The sequence below is a fragment of the Antechinus flavipes genome, chromosome 6 (genome assembly GCF_016432865.1).
Source record: "Antechinus flavipes isolate AdamAnt ecotype Samford, QLD, Australia chromosome 6, AdamAnt_v2, whole genome shotgun sequence".
Classification (NCBI taxonomy): Eukaryota; Metazoa; Chordata; class Mammalia; order Dasyuromorphia; family Dasyuridae; genus Antechinus; species Antechinus flavipes.
Genome location: NC_067403.1, coordinates 263,887,438 through 263,910,464, shown reverse-complemented (window position 1 = coordinate 263,910,464; position 23,027 = coordinate 263,887,438). Strand labels below are relative to the sequence as shown.

The following is a 23,027-nucleotide window of genomic DNA, read 5'->3' as shown; positions in this document are numbered from 1 at the left end:
ATTTTTCTGTCATTGATCCAAGTTGTATGGTCACTATCTGTCCCTCACTGACACCCCCTCCTATTATTTTAGGCCATGCAATTGTAACCTGGCTCCCCATACAGTTTTAATGCATGATCCTCACTTTCTCCATTGTTTCTTAAGTGTGGTTTCTTAACCAGAGAGATTTTTTATTAACTGAGCTCTGTTTGGAGTTCTCTAGTTGGCGCTATTGATTGCTCTCTTCACTCTTCCCCCGATGCCAGTTTTCTGACTCTTGCTTTCCAGGACACAGAGAGGTCAGTTTCCATTGGAGAAGTTGGAGGCCAGTGTCACCTCAGACTGTCCATTCCCCGTTCTTGTCAAAGGAGGTGCTGTCCTTCCAGGCACCCATACTTGCCACACTGGCGGCCTTCCTGGCTGACTCTCCACACACCCCTCCTACCCAGTCTGTTGTCTGACTTTGGGCCCCTCACACATTGCTCAAGCTCCTCTGATGCCTGAAATGTTACTAGAGTGACTTGCTAACTGATCTTCCTGTGTCCAATCTCTTCCCTGTCCAATCCATCACCAGAGATGCCAAAATTCAGCTTCTGTGCCATTCCTCCTCCTTCCAGTGGTTTGCCATTAACTCCAAGACCTAAACTCTAGCCCTTTCCTCTCTCTCTCTCCTTTGCTCTGGTCCAGCCAAACTGGTCTGCTGGCTGTCCCTCACTTTGCAACTCCACCTTCTGGCTTCCCATCTTTGTCCTTGCTGTCCCCTATGTCCAGTGTGTTCTCCTTCCTCAACTCAAACACCCCTTTCTGAAGAAGGTGCTTCCATGTTCCTGCAGATGCACTGAATGAATTCTCCTCTAAGGTTTCTTTGTCTCTACCTCCTCGTATCTCATAGATATCTGTGTACATGAATAAACTACCTCAGGGCAGGAATTAATTTTCTTCTTAGCACAAGGCCTTGCAGATTGTCCTTAATACAGTAAATGTAAGTTTCTTGATTGATGGAAAGGTACCATGTATTATTATACATGGTCCAATGTTGGGCTTGGTATCCAGAAGAGTTATATTTGAATCCTAGACTAGACACTTACTTTCTGGGTGACCTTGGACAAGTCAACTTTATCTCTTCCTGCCTCAATTTCCTCATCTGGAAAACGGGGAGTATTTTAGCACCTGTATCACTCACTGACTTGTTGCAAGATATAAGTAAGAACAGAAATGGAAAGTGTTTTGTGAACTTCGGACAGCCTGAGAAGAAATGGCAAGCATTTTTTTTTTTTGGCTCTCTGGTAGTTCCTCTTTGTTAGCTTTCTTTTTCATAGTTTTTCCTGATAATCTTGTCTACTTTTCCCTATTAATTTTGTTAGGATTTTAATTCTGTGGAAGAGCCTACTGCTACTTTGACTGATATAACATTAAATCCAGGAGGTACTTTGGGAAGGTTTGCTACTTTGTGAAGTTTTCTTGACCAACCCATTCAGAAGACAATAAATATATTTAATTCAATTCACCAGGAATTTATAAAATGCATACTATGTGCCAGATGTTGTACTGAGCCCTGGAGACTTCAGGGCCAAAAGAAAAACAAGCCCCGCCCTCCAGAAGCTTTCATCCCACTGGGATGGAATGGGAGGAGATCACAATGACATAGCTGAATAAATAGAAAATTGAGAGTAGGGAGCAGCTAGTTGGTACAGTGGATAGAGTACCAGTCCTGAAGTCAGGAGGATCTGAGTTCAGATTTGGCCTCAGACATTTAACACTTCCTGGCTATGTGACCCTAGGCAAGTCACTTAACCCCAATTGCCTCAGCAAAAAAAAAAAAATTAAAAATTAAAAACAACAAATTTAAAAAGAAAAAGAAAAAGAAAATAGAGAGTAGGAGTTATGCCCCATTTGGAGACCAGCTTCAGCACTAAAATGGTACATCATTGAGCAATGTGACCAACTGCTGGTTCTGGGTCTGTGTCCTCATGAAAAGGTCTTTTCTTGCTTTTAGCTCTATAATCTATGATACCCCTAATTAGGTAGGGAGGGAGTTAACCATTAAGAATTGGAGAGGAGACTTAGGAAGTCCCTTGTAGGAGTTGGCTGATGAACTGAACTTTGAAGGAAGCTAGGGATTCCACAAGGCTAGGAAGAGAAGCAATATTGTTCCAGGAAGACAGGAGATAGAATCTGTTATTAGCTTGGAAGATCAAGGAAGTCCTTTATGTACAGAAAGTACCTAGGGAAGGGAGTTGTGAAATGTTAAAAGGATTCCTTTCCTACAGTTTATTCATTGTTTATTTTCCTTTCTTTTTTATTATTTAATTTATATCATTTATACTTGTTTATTCCTTGTTTAGTTTCTGTATTCCTCATGGAATTAATGTTATTATTTCCTCTTCTTAATGGTTACTATGGTTTTATCTTGTAGATCTGGTTTCTACTTCCCTTTTTCTGTTGTGTGTCTCACCCCTAGAAATACCAATTCCTGAACTTGATAGGAATATTATCTCTCAATAGGAATTTTCCTGTGTTCCTGTTTTTGAGGCTCCTCCTCCCTGGATCCTTTGCTCCATTTGTCATGAAGTGTCTCTGGATCTATGTCCTCCCATGATTCTGGGAGCTAACTGCCTTCAGGAGATCTGATTCCCTTTCTCCTGAGGCAAGATGCTTTCTATGGAAGTGCAATATTCTCAACACTCAGAGATAGTAGTCTCTCTAAGCCAAATCCTGGTAGACTTGACCCACTGGAAGATCCTGGGTCCCATTATAGAATATTTCACCATGAAAACATTCTTCAGTGGGATTCTCTTCCAGAACTAAATTGAGATTTCCCCCCTTTCTTTCCATGTTTCATCATCTCCTCCATTGCTACCTCAAGAGGAGTCTTCTAAAGGCTAAAGAAGTTGGTTTTCTTTCATTAACTGTTGACTTAATTAGGATGCATCACACAAATTTCCTTCTATCTTCTTACTTTCTGGTACTCCTCTTTTATGTAGTTTGCCAATCTGCACTTTAATCCCTCAGAAACAATGGTTCACCTATGGAGAGGGTGAGATGAAGTAGATTCTTCCGGAATTCAATCCTGTTCTTTGGTTCTTCCATTTAAGCTCAGGTTTCATCCTTGTCTCCACATGGGCTTTTAGAAACAAACGTCTTATGGCCTCTCTATTGTTATTTTGTGGTGATAGTTGTTAATTGCTTAGGTAACTTAAAAAAAAAAAACTCAGGTTAATTTATTTGAATAAGCTTACCTTCTTTGGTTGCTATATGTGTTTACCCTTCTTGCATTTCTGTTTACAAAGCAAATAATCTGCTTAGTTTATTTTTCTTTGTAGTAATGTTTCACATCCCTCTTTTTAATTAAATAGCCATATTTTTTCATTAGTGATTAAGCTCCTAGTTTTTTTTTTTTCTTGGGGATGGAGAGTGGGCAGATTTCACCTTGGATTGCATCTTGAGGTCTTTTACTCTTTGGAATATATTCCATTCCTTCCTGTGGTTTCTGGTGAGTGAACAATAATCTCGTGTTACTCAAATTTTCTTTTATTTGATGATCTTTCACTTAAAATCTTTGGTGGCTTCCTCTCACTTCCTGTATGAAATATAAATTCTCGTTTGTCTTTTTAAAAGCCCCTCATTAGCTGACCCCTCTCTACATTTCTTGCACCCTTACTCTCTCTCCCTCTCCATGTACTCTGTGATTCAGTAATACTGGCCTCCTCAACATGATACTCTATCTCCTTACTCAGAGCATTTTCTCTGGCTGTTTGCCATGCCTGGAATGTTCTCTCCTCATCTCTGACTCTTGGCTTCCCTTGTTCCCTTCAAGTCCCAACTAGTCTCACCCTTTATGCGAAGCCTTCTTCAATCCTTAATCTTAGTGCCTTCCCTCTGAGTGTCTTTCCTCCTGAGTCCTTTGCTTCATTTGAGTGAGTTTCTTTTTTTCCACTTGACAAGGTGGTGGTGGTGATGGGGGATCGACAAAGTTGAATTCTCTTGCAAACCTGTTTCCTACTTTCCATGGTGCATGGGGTTGTGGCGGAGGCTGAGAAGGATTTGTTTCAAGGCCCTATTTTATGTAGCTTGTCAGTACAGGAGTCTGTGGGGGAAGGGATACTGAGGGAGCTCATGTTCTTTGCAGTTTGTTCCTTGATTTATTACCTCATTAGAATTTTCAGTGTCTTAGCTCATAGAGCAGAAATTGCTTTACCTTTTGGGCATGATTCCCATGAATTTGGGTGAAAGTGTCTAGTCCTCCATTATGCTGGTCATTTACCAGAAAGTTCAGTTTTAAATGCCAAATAGCATTTTGGTGAAGTAGTTGATGACCTCATCTATCAAGACTCATGATGACTGTATGAAGAGAGTATGATGGTAGAAGGGAAGAGATACAGAGAAAAAAAGAGACGCAGAAAGTTTTACCCCCAAACCACTAAAATCACATCCACAGACACTGGCACTTGCTTTGATGCAAGAGTGGGCAAAAGTGGGGGTGGTAGAAAATCTACTGGACAGTCTTAACTACAATCAGAAGCCACATACTTTGAGACCTCTTGAAAGGCAATGCATGTGGTATGTCTCTAATAAGAGATCTGTACTTAAATACTGGCTCTGCCACCACAACCATGCAGGGCATAGAATTGAGCTTGGCTTCATCTTTAAAATAAGGGCTTGGACTACATGACTTCAGAGGTTTTTTTGGTCTCCAAGTCTGTGACTGAAAGTTATTAATGATGTCTTAATCGCCAAACCCAGTGGTCTGTCTTTTCTCCATCTTCATTCTCCTTGCCCTAAGTAGTCTTAGATGTTGGCGATTGCTCTCTCCTCATGAGTATTCTTCCTCTTTATATTTTTCAGGACTATCCCTCCCCTCATGGTTTTCTCTCTCCCTCTCTGACCGATTCTTCTGTCACCTTTGCTGGATCCTCTTCCAGAGCATGTCTTTTAAGCACTGGTGTTTCTCAGGTCTCTGTCTGGGGCTCTATCTTTTCTCCCTCTGTTCTGCTTCATGTAGTGATCTCATCAGTTCTCATGATTTAATTACTATCTATCTCTATGCTGATGATTCTCAAATCAAAACCTATCCTTCTCTATAACCTCTTTGCTGACCTCCACTCTCACATCTCCAACTGTGATGTCTCTAACTCCAGATATCTTGAATATGATATCCAGTGGACATTTTAAATTTAAACATATCCAAAACTTATTTTCCCTCCCCCAATACCACATACACACACACACACACACACACACACACACACACACACACACCCCTTTCCTCTTACTATCAAGAGCAGCACTTCCTTTCAGTTTAGTCCTTTACTCACAACCTATGAGTCATCCTGCATTCCTCACTATCTCTCACCAATATCCACAGTTTTTGCCAAGGCTTGTCAATTTCACCTATGCAACATCTCTTGTCAATACCACCTCTGCAGCATCTCTAGAGTTCATTTCACCCTTGCAACATCTCTTGTCACTTTCACCTCTGCAGCATCTCTTGTAAATTTCACCTCTGCAATATTTCTCCTGATCTCACCATCTCTCCAACATCCCTCATCAATTTCACTTCTGCAGCAACTCTTCCAATATGTCGCCTTCTTTCCTCTGACCTTGCCCCCATCCTGGTGCAGACCCTCATCTCCTTTACTGGACTAATGGACTATTGCAATGACTTGCTGGACCATTGCCTCAGTCTCTCCCCACTCCAATCCATCCTCCACTTAATCATCAAATGATTTTCCTAAAGCTCAGGTCTGATCATGTCACCCTCTTCTTCCCTCCCCTCCTTCCACTTCAGTGGCTCCCTATCACCTCCAGGATCAAATATAAAATCCTCTGGCATTCAAAGTTCTTCATAACCTAACCTTCCCACCCCAAATTTTCTAATCTTCTTACTTTACCCCCTCCTCTCTGTAAACACACTATAAACAATAAAACTGGTCTCCTTGGTATTCTTCAGAAAAAAAAATAAAACAAAAAAATAAAACCACTCCATTTCTCACCTCTGCTATTCCCATGCCTGGGAAAGTCCTCCTCTTCATCTCCACCTCCTGATTTCCATGGTGGAGGGAGTTTTCCCCTCTCAGTTATCTATATTAATGACACCACAGCTCCAATTTCTCTCTATATATATTACCTAATGAATAATGATGGTTCATTGTTCCTGATGCATTTTGTATCCATTCCTTATTTATCTTAAATAAATATCTTACCTCTATCAGAGATACATTTTGTAAAGACTTTTCTCAAATAACTGATTCTTTTCTGATTCTGCATTGATTTGGTTCATGTGGAAGCCTGCCTTGTCTTCTTTTTTTTTTTTAAGTACAGTACCTAAAATTTTTTTGGTACAGAGAAAATCAAGTGAAGAAATTCCTTCAATCTATGCAGATTAGTAACAATCTTGCAATTTATGGTGTTAGAGTGTTTTGTGTAAATGAATTTTTTAAAAATCTTCCATGATCATATTTATATCTTTTCTCCATTCTCTATTAATTTTTTTATGGTGTGATCATTTATATTTAAGTCATATATTCATTCAGAACTTATTGTGGTATGAGCTGTTAGTTTAAATCTAATTTCTCTCAAACTATTTTCTACTTTTCAAAAATTTTTTGTTGAATAGGGAATCTTATCCCAGTAATCAGTGTCATAGCATTTTTCAAATGCTAGGTCACTAGCTTTGATTTATAGGAAGACTACCACTTCTGCTGAGATCCTCTTAATCTAACCTAAAATACCATTCACCTTTTGAATTCCAATTTCTAATTTATTCCCATTTACAATTATTAATTCATAATAAATTTATAATCCACTAACACTCATCTTTTTTCAGATAATTTGTTGGCCCACCATATTTCTCTTCCATTTTGCAGAGGAAGCAGTAGTTTTTTGTTTGTTTTTTGCTGAAGTGGTTGGGTGGGGTTAAGTGACATGCCCAGGGTCCCACAGCTAGGAATTAGGTGTCTGAGATCAGATTTGAACTCAGATCCTCCTGACTTCAGGACTATCCATTGTGCCACCTACATGCCCCACAGTAGTTTTTTTTTTTTTAAACCCAGATGTCTGACTTTTCCTTTGCCTATATTAATCTACCTCTCATTCAGTTCATCCCAGTAATCCAGCCTATTGAGAATTTCATGGATCTTGAGATCATCCAGTGTGCTGTTACCCTTCCTGTTGGACATTACCTTAGAACCCTTATTTACTATGTCTTCTAGCTTAGCTCACTTGCAGAAATAGTATTCCTGATGTGATTGCCTTATGTCATGTCACCCTCCATTACCTGCATTTTCTTCTAGATTTTCTATATCTTTTTTTTTTTTTTTTTACAAATTAAAAATGCTCTAGTATTTCCCTCTGCATATATATTAGTTTCTTTAGATACCTTCATTGGAATTGGTTCTTTTTCTCATCTTCAGAATTTCCTTTTTTCTGAATATAAACCACGGAAACATGGCCTTTGGAAATGAGGAGGTAGAGGGAGGACAGCCAGAGAGATGCCTAAGCCCTGGTGGTCTTGGACTTAACTGGGGATAAATTACCCAAAGTGCCCCAGACCCTAAGTTTGCAGTGGTTTGTAAGACTAAGAAGAGGAAAAAGAAAACCAGAGAATGAAGGAAAATTACCAGAGGATTCATCCTAAAACATCTGGAGGAGAAGCCATTGAAGCTGGGGTGGGGGGAAGGTTCCTACTATAAAGAGTGGAATTCCTGGTCTGAAGCTGGGAACAATGGGGATCATGTGAATGGCGAAGAGGGAGCCCTCTGGTGGAATTCTGGAGGAGGTGGGAAGAATATGTCCTGGGTGTACACCCTGGGAGTGCTGCCATTGTCTTCAGCCTGTGCTCATGGGTTAGGCCTTTTCTCCCCTAAACTTTCAGATGACTTAAAGCTCTCCTCTGAGTACCAAGTCCCCACGAAACTGAGGAAAGAAGAGGTCTCCTTGACCTCCTAATGTCCTCTTACCATCATCAACTGCTGCTTGGCTTTAATGTAGAGAATCCTGCCTTCTAACAGCGCTCTGGGGCCGGCCTTTGCAGAAGACATGTGGACTTGTTTCCATACTAGAAAAGCGAGTCTATTTTCATCCAGGTGTTGGGTTACTGATGAATAGTTGGAAATATCAAAGGATTAAGGTCCAATTGGTGACGGGGACCCTTAGCTCACACAGATGGGATCCATTCCTGGGGACGCCTCCAAGAGCATGAGTGTCTATTTGGATTGTTGCTCCCTCTGGAGTACTCCCCCCAAATCCCTAAATATATTCATGGGATGGCTTGCATCTCACATTACTCATATTTTTCCAAATGAGAGCACAAGGTTCCCAATTCCCACAGAAGCACTTAGGGTACTAAATGCATCTTGGGTATGGAACAGTCTTTTATTTCAATCTCTTTATGCCTTTGTCTCTCTAAAAGTATGTAACAGCTAAAGGACCAAGAGAAACTGGGAAATAGAACCAGGAATGCATAAAGTACTCAAGCAACCCATTTGACAACCCCAGGGAGGTAAATGTAAAGGTCCAAGCAACTCATGACAGTATCAGGAAATGGTGGCCAAGATTTCTTGGCTTCCTGGGACATGGCTCTAGTCTTCAGCTATAGGGGCCACATGGGGAAGGGAATCAAGTCTTCTGCTGACCAATGCCCCAGATGCTCAAATTTGAGAATTCTTCAACCAGAGATTAGCCAGAAGGTGACACCCCAAAAATATGTCCCCTTAGGTCACATGCATCTTCAAGAGCTCTACTTGTTGGCAAATACACAGAAAAGGAAACCAGAAGGAAGCCAGGACTAGAAGTCTATACGTTTCCCTCTCTGGCACCTGGACATGCACATACAGCAGATCTTTTTCTGAAAAACATCAACTTTTCCTGGTTGGGATGGGGAGAAGAGAAGGAAGAAAGAAATCTGCTTACCTCAGCCTCATTTGCTGCACTCTGGGATAAGGTACAGGGCAGGGGGGAATAAAAAGGGAAGGAGATAGAAGAGAATGAGGGAGGAAGGGTAGAAAGAGACAAAGGAGGAAGGAGGAAAGGAAAGATAAAGAAGAAGAGAGGGAGGAAGGGTGAAGAGATGGAGAGGAGAGAGAGGGAGAAAAAAGAAAGAGAAAGGAGAATAGAATAGCCTGGAGAAAAAGGGAGAGAGAAGGAAGAAAAGAGGGAGAGAAAAGTAAGGAGGAAGAAGAACGAATGGAGAGGGGGTGAGAGAAGAAAGGAGAAAGGAAGAAGGGGGAGAGAGAGAGAGAAGAGAGAGAGAGAGAGAGAGAGAGAGAGAGAGAGAGAGAGAGAGAGAGAGAGAGAGAAAGAGAGAGAGAGAGAGAGAGAGAGGAAAGCAAATACTCCCCATTTCTGTTTGGCAAAACTGAAGGAGCCCAGACTCAGACATTCAAATATAAAGTGGAGTCCATTCCAGATTAAGGGAAGAGGGCTGAGGTTCACTTAGAAACAAGAAGGCCAAAAAAATGTGGGTTTGGAAATGTTCACTTTCTTTGGGTTGAGTTCAGAATACACAAATATTTGGACCTGTCCAGACAGGTCCCCGGAGGGGCCCCGAGGCCTGGGCTGCTGCCACACCCACTGGACTTCGGAGACTAACAGAAATCCCCTGGCCTGTGGCCTTCTCCTTCTTCCCAGGGTGCCCCACGTCAGGCCCGTGGTGGGCCACCAGCCTCGCTTCCCCTCAGAGCCCTCTCCGGTGCTGACAGGCTGCACCCCCAGACCCACCCAACTCTCTAGCTCTTGTCTTCTGTCCAGATTGCCCCGGGCCGCCCACTGGCATGCTCCAGCCCGCCCAGAGTCAAGCCTGCTAGACTTGTCAGGGAGCCTCCCCAGGCTGGCCTGGGGTCCTCAGTAGACCCCGAGCTCTTCCTGGACTCTTTCCCCAGGACTTTGCATTCTCCCACCCCATCAGCGGTTACTCCTCCGGGGGGACTCTGCCGCCCTGACCCACTCCCTAGCCCCACTGCCTCCTCCCCTGTGCTGCACCCCCCAATCCCGCCTTCTCGACAGGCCCCAGGTTCACAGACTTGCCTTAGTCACCTTCCTTTTCCTTTCCTTCCATTTTGTGGCTCAGCTTCCCTCCCTGACCAGCTCCAGCTGCACCTTTATTCTGCCCCCAGAATTCCTCCTGGAACCCTTTGCCACTTCCAGGCTCTCCCTGAGCTTCCTCCTTGGAGGAATCTACAGGCAACACATTTATGGTGATTCCCCCCTTGTGGACAAATCCACCAGGGTTCAGGACACCATTCTCTCCCCATCTTAGGGAGCTCCTTCTTCCTCAATGAGTTCCGGGCTGGATTCTCTGGTCTTTCCCCCTCACTCCAGGCTGGCGCTGGGGGACTCCCGCATCCCTCAGAGGCCCCTCACCTATTGCTCGGCCCTCCCTCGGAGATGACCAAACCTTTGCATCCTTCGGCTTCCTCAGCTCTGGAGTTTCTTCCCCCCTTTCCCTCTTCCTCCAGTCCCTCAGACCCTCCTCCCCCTCCAGATCCTCAGCTCTGCCCAAGCTCTGTGCTCCCTTTCTCCATCCTGGACATTTCTACCTTTTATAGCATGAGCTCTGTTATTAAGGCCGAGCACCACTTAGCATAAATTAAAGAATAAATGATCCTCCTTCCACAGTTCTCATTTGCTTGTAAACCAGTCATGAGCACCCTGCAGGAGCTCTGTGCACTCTTGGCCAGCCTGTGGCCCCTCTGGGGATTGATTTGTTTTCCTTTCTTTATTCCTAGATGTCTAGACCCATCTAGCTAACCTGAAGACAGATGTTCCCTCTGTTCCTGACATCTTCCCCATTGGTCCTTTTACTCCTAAGACTTCGGGTAATTTTCTTTGCTCCATAACTCACTTTCTGACTTCCTTCGCCTTTGGCTGTACAGCTGGACCTTGAAGCCGCCTCAGTCTCCTCCCATGTAGTTAACTCAGTCCATCAGCTAGTGAAAATGTGCTTTTCGCTGGCTCCAGTGTCTGCTCTAAATGGCTTCTGGGAGATAGTGCTGGTCCCAGCCCAGGGAAGGGGGCAGGATCGAGTCATGTTCTAAGTACTGCCCGAGTGTGGTGGACCTGGGACCTCAGGGAGCTTCTCGGTGCCTTAAATGGGGAGACATTTAATGGGGAAATTGCTTTGTATCTTCTGTGAGGTTCTTATTTTGGGGATGGCAAGAGCCAGAGAAAATGTCCTAGTCTTCCACCTTGTTGCTGATCACGTGACTTGGAAGTTAAAGCCCTTACCCATCCCAATTCTCCTTTCCAGTTTTAGTGCAAATTCCTTACCTTCCCTCAAGCTCTGCCCTCCCCCCCCCCACTGGAATTTCTGTAGTTCCTCATCCAGAACACTCTAGACCCCCATCTCTGTGCAGCCCAGGACCTCCTTGCCTTGTCCCCTTAGAACCCCTAATTTCCTCATCATCTGCTTCCACTTTCTATGTGACCTCTTTCCTGATTCCTTCTGCTTTCTCTCAAAATTACCTTGTCATTAGTTTGTATTTACCTACAGCTAATAAGTACTTTTTGGCTTTCTTTCTCTACTTTAAGTCTCGTTGCCTCTCCCTTCAAAGTTCTAGAGCATCCTGAGGGATTTGGGGTGTTTTTCCTACTCTTTAATGCTTGGACCCTCAGCATTTGTGTGCCCCCTTTCCTGATGGGATTAGCAGCCTGCTCCATTAAAACCATTAGATGGATGGACCTTTGGTCCAATAATTTAACATGAGTTGGCTTTTACAAAATAATATTTGGGGCAGCTGGTGGTGCAGTAGATAGAATACTGGTCCTGAAGTCAGGAGGATCTGAGTTCAAATGTGACCTCACTTAACACTTCCTGGCTGTGTGACTCTGGGCAAGTCACTTAACCCCAATTGCCTCAGGAAAAAAAAAAAGTCTCCTTGGGAACCCTTTCCAGAAGGACCAAACTCCAAATTTTAGAACATTCACAATCTGGCATTTCATTCCTACTTGATGAAGTAAGAATTGATAAGAATTAGTTAATGATAGTCAGTAAGCATTTATTAAATGCTTATTATGTTCCAAGCACTGTGCCAAACCCTCAAGATTACAATCTAATTGGGAAAGACAACAAAGAAAAGGAAGCTGAAAAGCTGGAAGGTGATGAGAGGGTACCTGAAGGTACACAGCATGGCGCATGACATGGATGCCCAGGTAGGGGGACCTGATGCAAGGGTATAATGTTTAGTGCAGAAGAAACCAAACACAATAGGGGTAGGAAAAAATTAACATTAGGGGGTGAGGCTTGGGGTACTGATGAATGGGATTTCCTGATGCTATCCAAGGCTCCTGTTTCTAAAGATGCAAATGTTTTGTTTCCCTGAAGTGAAGGGGACCTGCACACACTCTCATGTTCCAGTGGATGCTTGAAAGGAGACATGAGTCTGTTGTCTAGTCGCCCTCTTAGTGATGTAATAGATGTGTCTATAAAACTACCAACTGCTTTAGGTCAGTTCACTTTTATTAAATTGATACAGCCTAACCATAAACAGTGACTAGCTACCATTTGCTTCTATAGTTAGATCAGATCCTTAACTCACTGCTCTTCTCTTTGTTGATTAGGTATTTCTAGACATAGGTTTTTCCCTAGGGATGACTATAGCTACATATCACAAATTTTGATATGTCATTATTTTAATTTTCTTTAACATTATTTTTTAATTCCATGATTGATTGTTTGATCACAGGATCATTTGTTCACATTTCCTTTATCATTACAATTTATTTCATTGTGGACAATTAAAAATGTATTTGATATTTTTGTTCCTACATTTATTCGTGTGTTTTTTAAATTTTCACATATGTCAATTTTTGTAAAAATGCTGTGCAATGCTGAGGAATAAGTAGTGTTATTACAATCACTAATATTATTTCCTTCTTTCTCATTTATTCTTTTATTAGACTTGTTTTCATCTGAAAGAAGCATATTGAAGTCCCCAGTAATGATTGTCTTACTAGTTAAACCTTTCAGTGTAGCACCCGGGGATACTGTCCCCCAACTTAGATAGTGTGTCCCTTAGATATGGTTCTCTCAATTTTAAGACATTCTCTGGCTCCCCATCCAATTAAAACCTTAGCTCTTCCATTTCCCCACAATAAAACACTTCTTTTTAATCATCACTCTTCCATATGTGCTATCTTTCCCTGTTAATGGGTAAACTCCTTGAGAATAGGGACTTTTAAAAAGAAAATTGTATCTCTAGTACTCAGCACAATGCCTTTCTAAGAAATGCCTTTTCACTGCTTCAATTTTCCCCTATAAATTCAGAACCCACTCTCCCCTAAATGCAGACAACATCAATGAAAAGAATGAACATGAATAGAGAAAACAAGTGGAGAGGTTCCGTCTCCTATGGAGAAGGCTCACATCTCCAGTGCTGCAGAGCTTGTCAGTGTTTCCATTAGATTGTAAGATCTTTTGACTCTCTTTTTTTAATCCCTCTACCCTAGCACAGTACCTGGCACATAGTAAGTGCTTAATATGTGTTTTTGACTGATTTATTTATTGGGAACATAAATTAGTTACAACATAGAAGAAATGATGTTGGAGAAGAGGCATGAGGGATGTCACAATGGACATCTATGAATGGCCATCACCTAGTAAAAGTGACAGTGATTGTGCTCCTCGCAGGGTGTGAAAACAGCCCAAGGCATTGGGTGGACTTCTTATAGGCACCAGGCAAGAGAACATGGATAAGATGCACAGGAAGCTTTGATCTTCCTTGCTTGAGAGGGACTCACCAGAAGATTGGTGCCCTATCTAGAAGCATAATTATGTGTGTTTCCTGCTAATCTCTGGTGTCCATATCCATATCAAAATTTGAAGTTGGAAATTTGGCTAGAAAGAGATTGATTTCCAAGTCATTCTCCAATTGATAAATGATCAAAGGATATGAACAGACAATTCCCAGATGAAGGAATTGAAACTGTTTCTAGCCATATGAAAATATGCTCCAAATCATTATTAATCAGTAATGCAAATTAAGACAACTCTGAGATACCACTACACACCTGTCAGATTGGCTAGAATGACAGGGAAAAATAATGCGGAATGTTGGAGGGGATGTGAGAAAACAGGAACACTGATACATTGTTGGTGGAATTGTGAACACATCCAGCCATTCTGGAGAGCAATTTGGAACGATGCTCAAAAAGTTATCAAACTGTGCAGACCCTTTGATCCAGCAGTGTTTCTACTGGGCTTATACCCCAAAGAGATACTAAAGAAGGGAAAGGGACCTGTATGTGCCAAAATGTTTGTGGCGGCCCTGTTTGTAGTGGCTAGAAGCTGGAAAATGAATGGATGCCCATCCATTGGAGAATGGTTGAGTAAATTGTGGTATATGAACGTTATGGAATATTATTGTTCTGTAAGGAACGACCAGCAGGATGAATACAGAGAGGCTTGGAGAGACTTACATGAACTGATGCTGACTGAAATGAGCAGAACCAGGAGATCATTATACATTTCGACAACGATACTGTTTGAGGATGTATTCTGATGGAAGGGGATCTCTTCGATAAAGAGAGCTAATTCAGTTTCAACTGATCAAGGATGGACAGAAGCAGCTACACCCAAAGAAAGAATACTGGGAAATGAATATAAACTGCTTGCATTTTTGTTTTTCTTCCCGGGTTATTTATACCTTCTGAATTCAATTCTCCCTATGCAACAAGAGAACTGTTCGGTTCTGCACACATATATTGTATCTAGGATATACTGTAACCTATTCAACATGTAAAGGATTGCTTGCCAGCTAGGGGAGGGGGTGGAAGGAGGGAGGGGAAAAATCGGAACAGAAGTGAGCGCAAGGGATAATGTTGTAAAAAATTACCCTAGCATGGGTTCTGTCAATAAAAAGTTATTTAAAAAAAAAAAAAAGAAAGAAAGAAAGAGATTGATTTCAACCTGAGATAAACAACCAACGACTTCTATAGTCAAATGAAAATTGCTCTAAATAACTACTGATTAGAGAAATGCAAACTGAAACAACAAATTGGGAGATGGCTGAAAAAATTATGATATATGAAAGTAATGGAATAGCATTATTCTATAAGAAATTATGAACAAATTGATTTCAGAACAGCCTGGAAAGACTTACATGAACTGATGCTGAGGGAAGTAATAACAGAACCAGGAAAAAATTGTACACAGCAGTAGCAAAATCTTTTGTAAGATTCTGAGTTGCATTTTTTTTCCTTCTTCCTTGCCTTAACACTCCCTCCTAACTCTAGCAAGCAATCTGATAGAATCTTACAAAAATGAAAGTTGAAAACCATCTTTATTGACCAGCAGGATGATTTCAGAGAGGCCTGTAGAGACTTACATGAACTGATACTGAGTAAAATGAGTAGAACCAGGAGATCATTGTACTTAGCAACAAGATTATTCGATGATCAGTTCTGATGGATGTGGCTCTCTTCAACAATGAAATGATTCAGATCAGTTCCAATGATTTTGTGATGAAGAGAGTGATCTACACCCTGAGAAGAGTGTAGGAACTGAGTGTAGACCACATCATAGCATTTTCACCTTTTTTGTTGTTTGTTTGCATTTTATTTCCTGTTTGATCTGATTTTTCTTGTGCAGCAAGATAATTATATAAATATGTATGTATATATAAAAAAGAAAAGATTTTACATATAATTGGAAAAATAATATATTATTAAAATAAAATTTTAAGAAAAAGGAAAAAATAAACAGTATTAGTTTAGAACTCTTCTAAAATAATGCATGTATGTCCTAAGTTTAAAATTGTTTTGGATTAATTATATGGATTAATTTATCTGAGAAAAATCGACAGTGGCTTTAGCATTGATTAATGATGATGTGTTGAGAACAGCCCCTTCCTCCAAGATCACCTCCGTGAGCACTGAGTAGTTGAGATGCACGATAGGTCTTTGGCCCATAAATAGCCTTCAGGGCATCATAACAGCATTTTGAATTTTTACTATCAACATAAAACTAAATTTCGTCAGTCTTCTCACTGAGCTCAGAATCCCACATCTCTCTAAACTTCATTTGCACTTTACTTTTGATGGAGCTAAATGCTGCGTTCATAGAGACACATGAATTATTCTGCTGATAAACTTGTAGAGTTCTCATTTTTTGTTTTGTACCTTCTGAACTTCCTTATCATTTTCTTCAAACTACACTTGTTGTTCCTGAGTGTTTTGGCCCCCACAATTAAACGTGATGCTGTACACCAGATCTTGGAACACTGCCCACTCCTTATCTGCTCCACTGTTGCCAAGTGTGTGTTGGATCAACTTTCCTTCCGAGTTGGCACAGACTATTTCCACTCAGGAAGCTCTAATCTGTTGACATTAAGTCTTCTGTAGTCATCTTGCCTTGGGGTCGCTGCTTTTGTTGAATGCGAATATTTAGCTTGGTGAGGATAAGTCTGGGATCAGTCTAACACTTTGTGCCCCACGCTGCCTTTGTCCCTCTCACAGCTGTAATGATATAGTCTGTTAAATGTCACTGTTGGCTGGGAGGAAAGTCCACAAAGTTTTCCTGTGATGGGGTAAACAGAAAACAATGCTCGCTCCCGTGCTTTTTTAGCGTGATATTTTCAACAATGTTGTCAGTCACCTTCAACAAGGACAAGGGATCAGTAACTGCTGCATGAATGGTCAATTATTTAACTTGAAAAGACTACAAGCCAAGACTAAAGTGGAGGGAGAGTTAGGGCATGACTTTTTGTGCTTAGATAATTTGCACTCAGTGCAGCCTCAAAATCGAGATGCAACGAAGCACGGATTGATCCTCTGCTGTTTGTGCTCATTTTTACCTGACAATTAACAGCAAGAAAACACAGGTTCCCCACCAGCCAGCACCATCCCATCCACACATGGTACCACTGGTTGTAGCAAATGGAGAGATCTTGAATATTGTGGAGAAGCTCATTTACCTTGGCAGTGTACTTTCCGGAGATGTCCACACCGATAATGAGGCTGACACACGCTTTGCCAGAACTGGCTTAGTGTAGGAGAGAAGAGATATTAGACTGACAATCAAATTGAAGGTCTACAGGTTCCTTGTGCTACCCTTATTGTTGTGCATCTGTGAAATCTGGACAGGCCACCAGCGCCACACCAGGAAACAGAATCGCCTCCATTTGAATTGTCTCAGGAAGATTCTGCAGATCCCCTGGCAGGAGAAGGTGCCGGGTATGGAGCCTTTCTCCAGCTGAACTGCCGAGCACTCCAACTCTGCAGATAGCACAGCTCGCATGTGTTAGCCATGTTGCTTGAATGTCAAATGTACGTTTACCTACAAGACTCTTTCACACTCATATGGAAGTCAGAAATGGTCTTGGAGGTGATTATGTGACCACCCCGCATGGCATACGTTCCTCAAAGAAGGCAATGTGGGCTCTATAAGTGAAGCAGAATTGTAGTAGCTCAAAAGAAATACGAGATGCCCAAATTTAGAGACATCTCCACTTCAAATGTTCATATGGACTATTTATACTCCTTCTGGTATCTTCTGAGCTTGAATTGGTCTGATCAGCCAGTAGGACACACTGCACCTGGACTCCAACATAATGATGTCATTTTGGTTCTCACTGACAACAAAGGACAAACAACCTTATCTGACATCATGATTTAGTCTTCCATCTTTGGGCATTCAGCTAGAGCATAATAAGTCTTATTTGAGTCCCTCATCTTAACTCTGTATAAATCTCAATGTTTTCCAGTGTGTTCTTTGTGAATGAGTTGCCAGATTTATGCTTTCCATCTGCATGGATTAGAAGGTCCTGCATTTTATAAACAAGTTCATCTCATTCTCATTCATAGCTATGATTGTTGTTAGTCTTTCCTCTCCATTAGATAAATCTTGTTATATTATTTCTTTTTTTTTTAATTTAAAAATTACTTTAAAAAAATTTCTCTAGAAGATTGTAAGAAAGGCAATGAAACAACTAGTCGCCTCTTTAGAGTATGTCTTAATGGAAATTCTGAAAAAAAGAGAGAAAAGAAATAGATTTTAAGGGACAGCTAGATGGCACAGTGGATAGAACACTGGCTCTGAAGTCAAGAAAATTTGAGTTCAAATCCAGCCTTAGATACTTAGCACTAACTAGGCAAGTGACTTAACCCCAATTGCCTCACACACAAAAAAAGAGGGATCCCAGTCTTCTCCTGTTAAGACGCCATCCCACTCATCTCCTTTTCTGTTTCCTACTTCGATAATCATCTTTATCAAATACAGCTTGTTTTCCTGTTTTTTTTCTGGAGCTCTCCCTTCGCCATCTCTTCTCCTTAAACCGTCTCCCTCCTTCTCCCTGCCCCAGATTAGTCCTATGTATCTTTATTGTATTTCTACCAGTATAATATATATCTATCATATATATGTGTATATGCATATTTTATGTAAATATACACACTATGGGTATGTGTATGTGTCCGTGAAAATGTAGATAAAATTTCCCTTATTTACCCTGGATAAGGAAATTTAATGAGAGCCCTCCTCTCACTGCCTGCCATTTAAGAGGACAATCCCCAAAATCTGAAATAGTTTTTAAAAGAAAATGTTCAGGCTGTTTGGTAGAGTGAGAGCTGGAAAAAAGAGGTGCCTTCCACCATGGTCTCTGTGGAGGGACATTCTCCAGGGCTCAGACAAGGGCATGAGGACATTGGCCCTGGTCTCACCCAATGGTAGGTTGTCCCCAAGTGAAGGCCAGTTTCAGATGTATATCAGCAGGTAAGTTAATTGGCCTTATAAAGTTAGATTCTAATACTATTAATAAGTGATGAGTAATAATCCTTGCATCTCACCTTTGTGTTTGAATTTTCTCTTCCTGTAGTATCCCACTTACAAGAAATAATAAATTCATCCCTCCTGTTCTCATTTCTCTTGCTTTTCTCTTTGTCCCCTCTCTAACCCTTCTAGACAATGAACCTCTTTCTGGATGTGACCACGTGGCCCTTTCAGATTGCTCAAGCTTATTTCCCTTTCTATTTTTTCCCCTGATCTCCTGATTTTGCCTTTTGAAGCCTTTGGTCAAACTCTGGTTTTCTCAGTAGGAATTGATGGAAGTCAAGTTGGAAGTCACCTCTTCTGAGAAGTGCCATTTTCCCCCTACAGAGTTCTGCTCAACTTTGCAGGATGCTAATAATCTTGGGAGCCTTCTGGAGCCATCTTTTCTTCTTTCCTTTTTCCTGAGTGGTGCCGGCTAGGGCTCCTTAGGAAGGGTGGGACCTCTCCCTGGCCCCATGTTTTCCTTTGGCCTGGAAGCTCGCCTTGGGTTCCATCTGGTGGTGACTGGCTTTGGCTACAAGGCTCTGACTGCGCCTCCCCTGCCTCAGGTTAAGGGATTCCCCCAGTAGTCACGGCTGGCATGCTCTCTTCCATCCAAGAGGACTTCCCTTCCTTCAGGTTCCTGGCCTCTCCTCTCCCTTGAGGGTCTCCTTTGGCCAGGAGCTCGTGGCCTGTTCTGTTTCTTCCTTCAGTTCTTCCCTAAGCTTTTCTTCAGCTCTGGGGCCACTTGGGGCCCCCATTTCTGGGGCTGCTTCTCCTGGAGATTCTCTGGCCCCTCGGCATTGCTCTGTTCTCTTGGCTGTTGACATAATTATTGCCTGCTCTCCAGTGAACCCCCATTATTAACTCCTGAGCTTCTCCTTGACTGGAGATGGGGACCACGATTCTGACTAAACATTGTGAAATGGGGAAGAGGCTTGATACATCACCCCAAGCGACTGAACTCCAGCAGGTGCAGGACTGGCAGCAAGCTCAGGGCCCAGAGCAGGGCAAGGCCCCCCTCAGAGGAGGACCTGGCAGGATAACTTCTCTGGCCTCTTGTTGCTCTCTCTGTGGCCTTTCCACTTGCCTTTTCTCACTGGTTTTTTTTGGGGGGGAGGTGAACCTCACTTGCCTCTGGCCCTGATTCTCTCTCTTTTGTCTCCAGGGGTAACTCAGCTGCATATGGACCCTTCCTGGGAGAGAGACTGCCACGGTCCTCGGACAGGAGCAGCCAGTGTGCATGTGACTGAGCTGAGCTGGCACGGCCTCCAGAACCCCAGGCCCCTGATCAAGGATGATGGCATTGCTGAAGTGCTGCTGGAGGAGTTCCTGTCTCCCTCCAAACTGGTGAGTCTGGCAGCTCCATAGCTGGGCTCACTCCCTGCCTCCTCTGGCCTCCCTGACTCCGGAGTTCCCAGCTTCAGTCCCTTCTCTGAGTCCCAGGAGAGCCTGGCCAGACCCCCCGAAGGAGCAGTGACCCCTTCCACTCCTCAGGAGGAAGAGGCTTCACACTCTCAAGGAGATGCCCACTGCCACCTGAGGCTGGCCCTCTCGCTTCTGAGCAGCGTCTAGGCACCTGAGCCTTGGCCCAGCTAGGGCAGCTGTCCCTCAGCTGGTCTCCTTGCAGCCCTTTGCTCTCCAGGGGTTCTGCCTCCCAACTAGTTCTGCACCCCTGGTGGGGGGGGGGCAAGAAGACCAAATCTGGTTTTGCTTCAACCCAAGAGCCCCCCTCATCCTGAAGACACTTAGGGTGCTCCCATTCTCCAGGCTCTTTAACTATAACCCATCTTCCCACTGCACGAATCTCTTGTTATTCCTGCCCCTACCTAAGGGAGGTCTATGTTCTTCTTAAAACATGGTGGGCAAAACTGAGGTGCCTCTCCAGTGGGACCCACCCATGCAGAGGGAGGCTCTCCGGGGGGGCCCATGCAGGCAGAGGGGCCACCATCCCTTCCTTGTTTTGGAAGCTGAGTCACTGCACACAAAAGCCCCTCCCAACACACACTCCATCTTTGTCAGATTAACTTCTAAGCCGCCTGCTTCTTGATTCAAGCTCCCTGGTGTGAGGGTAGAAGGGGGGCCTCTGCCCAGCAGCTGGGGCAGATGTCTGTGTGCAGTAATCTGTGGGTATAGGGGCAAGGACTTGAGAGGTTTCCCATGATCCCTGTGTGCACAGCATTCCATCCTGGAGCCTGCTCTCAGCCTGGCTTCAGCCTGCGCCCATCTCCACGCCTCCCAATGCCCTCTGTCCCTTCCAGTTACATCTAAGAGCACACATTGTGGGTCTCTCCTCCCTTCCCTCCGCTGTGCTTCATCTTGCCCTAGAAGGGTGGGAACTCCTCGGGAACAGGACAGGTTTCTATCTGTAGACCCTGCTCGCTGTACCACAGTGCCCACTGAGCTGTCTCTGTCTGGGTCTCCCTCCCCTCGCTTTCTCCTCTCTCTTTCTGAGCGTCTATGTGGGTCTTTGTCTGTCTGTTTCTTCTCTCTCTGAGTCTCCGTATGGGTCTTCCTCTGTCTGTTTGTCTGTCTGTCCCTTCTCTCTCTGTCTCCTCTGCCTGTGTATCTTCTGGCCTCCCGATCCATCAGTGGAGCTACTGATTTCTGTGCTCCCCTGCTGATGAGCTACTGAAAATTGCAGGCAGAAGGTAGCCCTGGTGACTCTTTCCTCGCCAGGTAGTCAATCAATGGATGTCAGAGTTGGGAGGGAATCGCCTCCAGGACCTCCCCCCAACATGTGCCCATCATGGACATGCAGCCTCCCCTGGGAGGGAGAGTCCAGGCTCCTGAAGCCGAAGCCCTCCATTGCTCTTAGAGGTTCTGTGGTGAGCAAGTTGTTCTCAACGTTGACCCTAAATCTTGGAAACTTCCTCTGTGGGGCACTGGGGCATCCAGCTAGACCCTTATGCTTCACCTCCATGCCCACCCTTCAGATGCTCTCCTGGCCTCCCTGAGCTTTCTCCCACCTCCTGGACAGACCCTCGTCACCCCATCTTGAGCTGCTCCTCCAGTCAGTGAGTCTATCAGGGAGCACATTTATTATGCACCAAGCATTGTACCCCCAAGAAACAAAGGCAGAACCTGTGTTGTGTTGAGAGAGACAAGAGGAAGTCCCTGAGTTTTAGGAGGTCCGACAGAGGCTTCTTGGAACAGGATCAGACCTTCCCGTCCCTGACCTCCCTTCCCTGGCTCTCCCAGCGTGAAAGCTGAGCTCTGCGCCTGGCTCCGGCTGGTGACAAGGGATGGCGAGGCAGCCAGCATTTAGGAGGAGCTTCTGAGGGCCAGCGCCAGTAAAAAAGCAGCTCTCACTCTAACGGGAAGAGGGAGCAGGCTGGAGAAGGAAGGAAAGGGGAGGAAGTGAGGAGAATGAGAGCTGGCCGGCCTGGGCCTGCCACAGAACAAAGACCCTAGAAGGGACCAGCAAGGCGAGCCAGCTGGAGCGGGCATTGGGTGCAAAGGCCGCTGGGGCGGCGCACAGGCAGGGTGAGCCATCTGGTGAGTGGGGCTTAGTGCTGCTTCCTCTCCCAGCCCAAACTACCACTTGGCCACCCTCATTGACTTGGCCATCCCCTACTGACCTGGGATCTTCCCAGACGGCAGCTCTAACCCTAAATGCAGCTTCCCCAGCCAGGCTGAGCTACCAGAGAAATCCTGGGCAGAAGAAATCCCTCCCCTCCGCCTCTCGCTCTGACCCAGGCCATGGCCATCCCTCTAGTGCCTTGATGGGGACGAGGGGGAATGTCTGAGGCGGTCCACATGGACCCTTCTTCACTACACAACCGCCATCCAGCTTTCAGCAAGAGCTCTCTCCCATCCCTCCCTCCTCTGGAGGGAGGCGGAAGGCTTTTTAGGGTTCGGCTCATTTGGAAAAGGACGTAGAAGGGAGGGACCATGAATCTGTCCTGGGGGTGGGGTGGGGAAGGATCCTTCCCTGCGCGACCTGAGATCCAGTTGAGGCGCTGAATGCGAAGGCTTCAGTTTGTGATTTCCTCAGGCTTCACTGAGTGGCCCGAGAGGGACAGCGGAAGCGAGAGGGAGGTTTGGGGCTCACAGATGGGTTCTCGGGGAGGTGGGGTTATGGTTTGTGCCCCTCTGGCTTCTGCTGCTCAGCGCCCCCTCGGCGTCTCCCCGCAGTCCGGATCTCCCGCTTTTGTCCCCGTTCCAAGCATTTGGGGCCTCCGCGTGACTTTCCCTCTTCCTCCTCAGCAGCTTCTCCCTTGCCTCCCGCCCAGTTCCTGATTAGGATCGGGTGCCACTTGTCCGAACCAGAGTGATTTCCTCTCTTTTCTCACAAACGCGCCTCCCG

At 44.1% G+C, this 23,027-nt stretch overlaps 1 protein-coding gene across 5 annotated transcripts in view; it reads left to right on the top strand.

The window, feature by feature from the left end:
- Nucleotides 1–23,027, top strand: part of LRRC56 (leucine rich repeat containing 56) — a 48,881-nt gene that overhangs the window by 3,034 nt on the left and 22,820 nt on the right. Inside the window, exons 1-3 of one of the 5 annotated variants that reach the window (XM_051967462.1) lie at nt 8,489–8,920; nt 10,704–10,793; nt 19,887–20,068. In XM_051967462.1, coding sequence (XP_051823422.1) covers nt 19,904–20,068 — 165 coding nt within the window. In that variant the 5' untranslated portion in view covers nt 8,489–8,920; nt 10,704–10,793; nt 19,887–19,903. Of the gene's footprint in view, nt 1–8,341; nt 8,921–10,703; nt 10,794–19,886; nt 20,069–23,027 lie in introns of those variants that run through there. The other 4 variants (XM_051967460.1, XM_051967466.1, XM_051967464.1 and 1 more) reach the window with 4 other exon arrangements.